This window comes from Mus pahari, chromosome 19 (assembly GCF_900095145.1).
Source record: "Mus pahari chromosome 19, PAHARI_EIJ_v1.1, whole genome shotgun sequence".
NCBI classification, from domain to species: domain Eukaryota; kingdom Metazoa; phylum Chordata; class Mammalia; order Rodentia; family Muridae; genus Mus; species Mus pahari.
This window is the reverse complement of record NC_034608.1, coordinates 40618739-40628069: the sequence shown is the minus strand read 5'-3', so window position 1 is coordinate 40628069 and position 9331 is coordinate 40618739. Positions and strand designations below refer to the sequence as shown.

Here is a 9331-nt window from a genome sequence, read left to right as displayed (position 1 = left end):
ACACACACACACACACACACACACACACACACACACACACACACGTGTCTGAGGCAGCAGACATCCCTGCTCAGCCAGCCCAGCATTCTAGGTGTGGCTCCCAGAGCAGGAAGTAGAACAGAGGGAGGAGCCCGCTGAGTCCCAGAGTTTGGCACTGTGTCCAAGAGGAACCAGGGCACCAAGCAGATCCACCCTGCCTGGAGACCCTAACATGCAGCTCTGTGCTGACAGAGGGCTCCAGGCAGGTGGGTCAGTTTAAGGGCCCTGTCACCTGATGCCCTTACTAGAATTCTTAGGGTGAGAAATCTGAAAACAAAGAATTATTTGTTCTCCATTGTCTCTTATATACTAACCTTTGACTCTCTTCAAGTTTCCAAATGAGAATCTTCACTTTATGGGCATGTGTATATGGATGTCTGTGTGTGCAGGTGTTCTTTGTTCCAAAACAGGGTCTCACTCCATAGCATTGACAGACCTGGTGCTCACTAGGGAGTCAAGACATGCTTCAGATTCACAGAAATCCTACTACCTCAGCTTCCTCTGTGTGCAACCAAGATGAGTTAGAGCCTCCTGAGGCTGTTGCCAGCCTACCTGTGTTAGAGGAGGAAATAGGCCTTCATGTCTAGCTTTGGACTTAGGCTTTGGAGAGCAATTATTTTCTTGGTTGGGTCCAGAAATGGTGACCAAGAGTGACCTTGAATCATTCTTGTAGCTAAGCAGAGTATAATCTTTAAGGCTGTTCTCGTTGGGGCATTTGGGTTTTATAAATATTTCCAAAACTGGCAGGTTTTTCCCCACTGAGAACATATGACCAGTAGTCTAAAAAGTAGTGATCTGCTGGCAAGAATTAGCAGGCTGGCGCTGTCAGTGTCCTTGGTGTGCCTTGACTCTGGCCTTCTCTCTTGCAGAGAGGAACAAGCGAGGGAGCTCTATCGAAGACTCAGGGAGAAGCCAAGAGGTAAGTGCTTCTGACCCCAGCCCTGATTTGTCTTGTCTTTGAGACACTGGTCTACCCTGAGGCCAGTAGGAGGGACTATGCCACTTCCTTCTGCAGACCAAAGGACAGAAGGCGACAGCCAGGAGATGGTACGGCTGCTGCTTCAGGCAATCCAAAGCTTTGAGAAGAAAGTGCGGGTGATTTATACACAGCTCAGGTAGGCACTCCCTCTCCCACTCCAGGACAGGATGCAGAGTCAAGCAGAGCCAAGGAGCAGACGGATGCCCTCGCTCTGCTCTGACTTGCCAGCACAGTGAAGAACCCATCATAATTGGGAACAGTGCTATGCTGGCCCAGAGCTCTCGGGAGTGTGGCTCTTTCTTTCCTAACAGTAAGACCGTGGTTTGTAAGCAGAAGGCACTAGAGTTGCTGCCCAAAGTAGAAGAGGTGGTGAGCCTTATGAACGAGGATGAGAAGACCGTGGTCCGGCTCCAGGAGAAGCGGCAGAAGGAGCTCTGGAACCTCCTGAAGATCGCCTGTGTGAGTGACTTACTCCGGCCTCTCAGGTCTCCTCCCCCACGTGCTGCCACCGCCCTCCAGGGCACAGGCAGGCCCTCGGCTTTGGCTGCTCTGTCAGCACTGAGCTGTGATCTGGAGTGGGCAGGCAGGCTTCCTGAAGGGAGGGTTTATGTGAGGTGTTTTTACTTACCCACGTGCCTACTGTACGTACCCCAAGTAGCTCCAGTCAGCAGACATTGTTCTTTCAGAGCTTCAGAGACCAGAAGTTAAGAATCCAGTTGTCAGCAAAATGGTATCCCCTCTGATGGATCCAGGGCAAAGCCACCCCCACCCGCACTCCCACCCCCACCCCCCTCTCCAGCTTCAGTGGCTCAGGACTCCTCACCTGTATCTGAGTCTTCAGTTGACATCAGTGTCTCATCTGAATGTGTCGTGTAAGACATTCAGGGCTAGAGATGCGTCTCAGCAGAAAGATGTTTACCCCGTGTAGAAGACCTTGGGCTCAGACGCTAGCAACACACACACACATACACACACACACACACACACACACACACACACACACACACAGCTAAGCAGAAGGTTGCACACTTATCATCGTAGCACTTGCTGAGACAGGAGGATGATGAGTTTAGGCCAGCCTACTCGATGTCGTGACACCTATCAAGGTGTTAGTGGGCAGATAAGGAGGTGGCATGGTAGCACACACTGTGATCCCAGCACTTAGGAGTCTGAAACAGGAAGTTCAAGGCTAGCTTGGACTATGTAGTAAGTAAGACCTGCCTCAGATAACAAAATTACCCCGAAAAGAACAAGAAAAGGAGATGGCTTATTACAGAAGCAGGAAACAAAAATGGTGCTTTGTGAAGATTCTAAGATTAGAGCAGCTCCATAGGCCAGAGGGGAGGAGGCAGTGCCCTGAGGGACTCACAACAGCATGCTTACACTTGTGCTCACTCTAGAGGACTCAGGGAAGTCAGACTCCAGGGCATCATTGGTGGATTTGCCTGGGGGAGGGAGGTAGGGGATATTCCCTCCTGTAAGCAAGGAGGGGGAGTGGAAATCGAGATAACACACACTGGCTTGTCTGTCACCTGCACTCATGAGTGTCCAGCAGTGTGAGAGCCGTGGTACATGGGGAGCTGGGTCTGGCATCTACTGTAACCCAGTGTGGGACTTGAAAGAGAGCACTCTAGCCTGCTAAAGAAGTATAAAACTCTGTGGTGTGCAGGAGTGGTGGCGTGTGGATTCAGGACAGGAACCCCAGCTTCCTCGGAAGTGAGGGAGCAACCCAAAAGGCTCCCGCACAGTGAGTTCGAGTGATCTGAAGAGTGCGTGCTGTCTGCTGGTAAAACTAGCCTAGCCATGGAAGCCCGTCCATATGGATTAAGCTTGCATGCCTAGGGTAGAAACAGAGGAAGCTGGTGTCAGGCTCTCCCCATAGGTGGTGCAGCAGATGGGTGAAGAACAGTACAGACCTGCTTGCTTGTTGAAGATGACCCTTGATGGTTAGCCCAGGGTGGGGGTGGGGTCACTGGAGAAGTAGCTAGAGGTGCTAAGGAACTGGCTGCAGGCATGAGGAGGTGGCCAGTAGCCACTGCCTGGGCCTCTAGCTGGAGGAGGACAGCTGTAGCAACCCCAGTCACCCAGACACCTCAGCGTTTTTCTCAGCTACCACAGGTAGTGCAGTCATTATAATCTCTTTGTGTATCTTTCTTCCTACTTGGAAAAAGAGTGTAAACACCTTCCTCTCCTTTGGATTTATGTTATCTTTGATTGTGAGTATGTGCGTGTGTCCATGTGTGGGTGTGTGCACATGAGTGCAGTTGTCTGAGGGCCAGAGGCACTGGGTCTCCCAGGAGCTGGAGTTCTAGGCATTTGTGAGCCACCCACAGTGGGTGGCTGGGAACCCAAACTTAGGCTCTCTGCAAGAGCAGCATGCACAGTAGCCACTGAACCCTCTCTGTACCCACTGATTCCACAGTATGCTTGACTTCCTATTATCATCATTCAGAGCAAAGTCCGAGGTCCGGTGAGTGGAAGCCCAGACAGCATGAATGTGTCTCGACTCAGTCACCCTGGTCAGCTAATGTCCCAGCCTTCCAGTGCCTGTGACAGCTTACCTGAATCAGACAAGAAAAGGTAAGCTGTGCTTGGCGGGGCCAATCATCACGTTCAAGGGCACGCAGGGAGACTGGGAGTGGATGTGCGTACTTGTCACCAGTCACCTCCCAAGGCCCTAGGGTCTTGTCTGTGCGTCCCTTTTTGTGTTTATCAGTGTTTACCTGTGGACACAGACATGTTTTTTTACAGTGTCTTGTCATGTGCCCACTAATTTCCCTGTCCAAGAGTTGGATTACCAGTTGCCTAATGAGAACACTGAAATTGTTAGTCCTGCTGTACATGGATGCTAATTGTTCTTTAAAACCCACTTCAGGGTGTGCCCTCTTTGTCATATCTGAGCCCCTGGCTTTCTCCCTCCCAGGGATCTCCATCTAGGGCACTGGTTCTCAACCTGTGGGTCACTATCAGATATCCTTCATATCAGATATTTATATTATGATTCATAACAATAGTAACATTGCAGCTGCAAAGTAGCAGCGAACATAACTTTACAGTTGGGGGTCCCCACCACATGAGGAGCTGTATCAAAGGGTCCCAGCATGAGGAAGGCTGAGAACCACGGATCTCTTCACCCCCAGTGCCTCCCTCCATCCTTGCTCACCTCTCTCTTTTCCTTTCTTCTTTTTAATTGCTGTGTGTGGGAGGATGTGCCACGGCGCGTTGTCAAGGTCAGAGGACAACTGGTGGAGGTTGTTCCCTTCTTCTGCCCTGTGAGTCCTGGGGTGTGAACTCAGGTCACCGGGTGTGACAGCAAGCGCCTTTACCTGCTGAGCCCTCTCTCAGGCCTTTTCTCTTCCCTGGCAAGGCTTTTAGCTTCTCTTTCGCTTCCTGACTCTGTAATTAACTTCTAGCCAAGTCCTCTGTTGACCTAGAGTGACGTTCTGACCAAGTCATTTGGCCAGTAACAGTGGGTTTGTTCTCCAGTCTAGATCATATTTAAACATTTAAGTGTTTATGAACACCTCAGTGTGGTTCTTGGATTAGTCTGTTGTATCTTACAAACGGCCAAGATTTCTAATGTAAATTACATAACAATAATGTTTCTTAAAAATCCTATTTTTGATCCTAGGGAGTATATAGTCTTTGGTATTTAATTATATGTTTCTATGGAGTCTTAATTACCCCTCCCATCTCTTGCCAGTTTCTGGAGGCCAGACACCTGGTCATGAACCTCTCTATGCTCTCCAGAGCTGAGAGTGAGCCTTTAGCCTGGCCAGGAGCCCTGTGTATGTGCCCTTAGTTATTCCCCACACAGAATGTCACATTTGAAGGAGAAAGGAAATTGAGGCACTGGCACTTTTCCTCCAGTGACAGCCCCCGAGTTCAGAAAGGTTAGCCTGTGAGCGTGGGAAGGGGGGAATGTCTTATCTCTCTGTTTCACAAGACTCTGGTTGGAAGAGGACCCAGTTTGATTTGGCTTGCCCCAGGGCATAGACAAATCCATGATAGAAAAACCAGTTTAGATGCACTACATTCCCAGAACTGTACACTGTGGAAGTTCCTACATTTCTTGATCTATTGTTTTATTTCCATTTTAAACACTGTGATTTGGGGCTATCTCTCAGGGGTAGAGCACTTCCAACACTGCCAACAAACAAACACAAACAAACAAAAAAAGCAAACAAACAAAAAAACCCAACTTTAGAAAACAGGCGATGGAACATCTTTAGGCATTGGCACTTTGGATGGGGATTTGGTTATATATCAATCAAAAGGAAATCCTGGAGCTAGGACAGCACAGCAGCTGAGAGCACTGGCCGCTGTGGCAGAGGACCTGAGTTCTGCTCCCAGCATCCTCGTGGCAATTCATAAGAGCTCTAACCCCAGTCCCAGGGATCCAGTGCCCTCTCTCGTCATCCATGGGCACTGCATGTGCATGGTGCACAGTCAGACATGCAGACAAACACACACACACACACACACACACACACACACACACACACAAAATAAAAATAAATCCCTTTTTAAAGCCTTTTATTATGTGAAGATCTGTTTACTGACCCATATTTTCAGCAACGTTATCTCTCGTGGGATTTGGGCACCTGTGGAGTATTTAGTCAATGATGCGGTGCTTGAAGACATGAGTAATTTCTGTGTTGTTTTAGAACGGTGTAAGTAGGTCTTTAGCGTATTTTACAGCAGTATACTAACCCTGGTGAGATCCTGACGACCTTGTTGTGGTAATCTGATCATTGTCCTCAGTGAAGAACTGGTGGCCGAAGCCCACGCCCTCTGCTCCCGGCTAGAAAGTGCGCTGCAAGACACAGTAAAGGAGCAAGACCACAGCTTCACGGTAACCGCCTGCGGGAGCCCAGCTTGTCCGTCCCTTCCTCTCTGCAGCAAACGAGGAAATGCAGTTTGTCATCAGCCTTGGCTCAGCAGAGACTCATGGTTGTCCCTGCGGTTTTCAGGTTTTCCTATTTATTTCATGCTTAGGAATGCCGCGTGCAGTCATTATCTTAATCCCTTATGACACTTAATCCTGACAAGGTGACAGCCATATCAAAGGCCCCTTCCCTATCCTTGGGACCATTGCAGAACATCCGTACGTGTTGGGCACTGTGCTGGGCTCAGTGACAAAAGACAAACCTGTCACAGCCTGTGTGTGGCTCAAGGACTCACTTTAGCCACAAGCAGCAGCAGTGTCAGAGAAACTGACCTGAAGAAAATCTAGGCATGACCCAGGCACCTTCAGACAGAGCTTAAACAGTTGTTGGTGTCTGAGTGGCCTTTTCCTGCTAACGCAAGCATCCACTAACTACCCTTGCGTCTAACTTTGGGGAGTCAGAAGAAACCGCCTTCAGTTGCCATCCTCGCTAACCTGCTCACTGGTCTTTCTTCGGCGAGCCTCCCTAACTCCTGCTGCTTCTCACTTGTTTCCTGGTGCTGTGTCTTCCATCTCACTACTTGCTTGCACTTTAGCCAGAGAAAAGGGCAGCCTCCTGGTTGGCATGGAAATGGATAACTGATTTGATTCCCACCTATCTACAATGAGTATATAAATGAGAGCTCTGTGCTACAGGTCATACTAAAATGACCATCCACATTCCACAGGCACAGAGTTCCAAGAACTTCAGCTAGTCCAAAGGAAATCTGCTGCATATTTGCATCTATAACTCATTTGGCTGCTTAAGGGTGCCCTGTAGTACCAGGACTGATGCAGATAAGGCTTAAACATACTTCTAGATTGTGTTGCTTGCCTCCTGAAGAGGAACGATGGCCCCGCCACTTGAGTATTTAATGTGCCTGTTGACTTTCAGACTCTAGACTGGAGCTGGCTACAGATGGAGGATGAAGAAAGGTGTAGCCTGGAACAGGCCTGTGACTGAGGTGCCCATGAGCTGGCCCGTGGCGCTGCATATGACGATGTTCTGGTATCTCCAGGTGGACATCTCACTGCCAGCAGCTGAGATGCTTGCCCGCAGCAGCCTAGGCTGGCCCTGTCTACACACTGGACGTCCTCTACCACTGAAGCACAACAATGCAGTCACAAGCACTTGCAGCAGTGACACTTCATAGCTGCTGTACAAAGAAAGCGGCACAGAGAAATGACAAGTGTCTATCTTGAGTGTTTCCCAGACGGTAGACAGCCTGTCTGCTTTGGACTCCTGGGGGAGGGAGACTCGCCCTGCCCTGCCCACATCTCCTCTCCTTACAGTTGGTACGTCATCTGGATCCAGCTCTCTTAGACATTTAATCAGAAGTTTGATGGTCCTATATCCCTCTTCCTCTTCACTTCTCCCCTGGTAAATGTTTCTACCTTCTGTGCTGGTCGCTGCGGCAAACGACCTTTGACTATGCTATAGTGATGGCGATGCCAAACTCCCTGCTGTTTCTGGTCCTTTAAGCCACAGAGTGACTTACAGAGCCAGGCAGAACAGAAATGCATCTACATATCTTGAGTCCCAAAGATTAGCTAGAATCAATTGTCATGGAGAAAAAAGGAAGTTGAAGGTCTTATGCCAACTACTACCCTACTGAAAACTGCCACTCCTGGGTACCTGTCAGGTGTGTGTGTGGATATTGCTGCCTCTTAAATTAGCTAGCAGCATTATTAAACTGGTTCATTTTATAAATAGTTTCTATTTTTTGTAACATTACTCAGATATGTATCTGGGCTCAAAGGTGTATTTCCACAGTATACCATCACTAGTACTTCTGAGCTCAAAACTCAACATCATGGGAAACTTTGTAAAATCGAATAGTGTGTCTAGATCATGAGCCATTTTAGCATCACACAAAACTTGTGTGTTTGTGTGCATGTGTGTGTGTAAAAGCAAAACAGGCTCAGGTTATCGTAGGCAGGTATATTTGATTAGAGAATACATGACGTTGGAACAGAGAAATGTCAGAGTGGTCACTGCAGAGACAGTATGAAGCATCGATGGTCAAATGAGTTCAGAGGTGCTGCATGCTTTGATTGTTTCTTAGAGATTGATACTGGTAAACTATCTGAAGACTCTGACAATAAAGATGCTGGCTTAAGCTCAGCGTAAATTCACCCATGAGTCATGTCATTGACCATAGAGTCCTTCCCTTCATGTGTGCTCAGTGTTTAGAAATCCTGGAAAGGGCATAATGGGAACTAAGACCAGAAAGGATGGGGTGAGACCAGGCTGACCTGAGAGAGCTGTGGTTTAACAAGCTGTTGGAAGGCACGGGAAAACTTTATGCAAGAAAAATGATATTAACCCAAAGCAGTGGTTTGGAAAGTTTGTCATTAGAGCACTGTAAATTATGTCAGTGAAATTCAAGGGTTACTTCTGCTTCCCCAAAAGATGAATGTTCTATTGCCGTGATTAAACACTGTGACCAAAAAGCAAGTTGGGGAGGAAAAGGTTTATTTGGCTTACACATCCACATCACAGTTTATCATCAAAGGAAGTCAGGACAGGAACTCAAGCAGGGTGGGAACCTGAACGCAGGAGCTGATGCAGAGGCCATGGAAGGATGCTCCTCACTGGCTTGCTCCCCATGGCTTTCTTAGCCTGCTTTCTTATAGAACCCAGGACCACCAGCCCAGGGATGGCACCACCCACAATGGGCTGGGCCCTCCCCCAGGGCCCTCCCCATCGATCACTAATTAAGAAAATGTCCTACAGCTGGATCTTATAAACACATCTTCTCAAGTAAGGTTCTAGCTAGTTGACATAAAGCTATCCAGCACAGTGAAATAGATACTTTCCCCCCTCTACTGTAGGTAAAATCCTGGGAAATTGTGTATAAAGCAAGCAGAGAGAAAGGCAGACTGTGCAGGGGTCTGAGCATTGATGGGGATGGTGAGTTCCCTAGGGGCCTGTTCAAAGGCAACTAGTGGACTCCCCACCAAAAAAAAAAAAAAAAATAAGTCCTAAAGAAAATCTCTCTCTAAATGTAACAAATGACAGAGCTAAAGCAGAAATTTAAGGAATTGAAATCTAAATGTCATCATGATTGTACTTCCCCAAAAGGTGTGGAGAGAGCCTTTGCTGGCCTCTTCCTGTTTCTATGGCGCCAGGGTCTCTCTCTTAGGGATCACTTATTTTTCTCATAGCTAAGGAATGTTCCATCAGGGCAAAGGACTAGCCCCTGACTGAGCCGGTGAAAATGAGAGGTAGGAGCAGGATTATGTTTGTCTGGTTATGTTTGTCATAACATGACAGTCAAGAAGCAGAGCAGTTGAGCCAGAAGTGACACCTGTAACCTTCGAACCCCATTTTTTTCAGCCCTAAGATAGGTACCCTGTTCCCAGAGTTATACTATCTCCCCAAA

The 9331-nt window shown here is 48.1% G+C and overlaps 1 protein-coding gene across 1 annotated transcript in view; it reads left to right on the top strand.

Moving 5' to 3' along the window:
* Ikbkb (inhibitor of nuclear factor kappa B kinase subunit beta) overlaps window positions 1–8081 on the top strand; it is a 45983-nt gene extending 37902 nt beyond the window's left edge. Inside the window, exons 17-22 of the mRNA XM_021218627.1 lie at window positions 909–958; window positions 1055–1154; window positions 1330–1477; window positions 3471–3598; window positions 5783–5873; window positions 6841–8081. Coding sequence (XP_021074286.1) covers window positions 909–958; window positions 1055–1154; window positions 1330–1477; window positions 3471–3598; window positions 5783–5873; window positions 6841–6909 — 586 coding nt within the window. The 3' untranslated portion in view covers window positions 6910–8081. The remainder of the gene's footprint in view (window positions 1–908; window positions 959–1054; window positions 1155–1329; window positions 1478–3470; window positions 3599–5782; window positions 5874–6840) is intronic.
* The last annotated feature ends 1250 nt before the right edge of the window (window positions 8082–9331 follow it).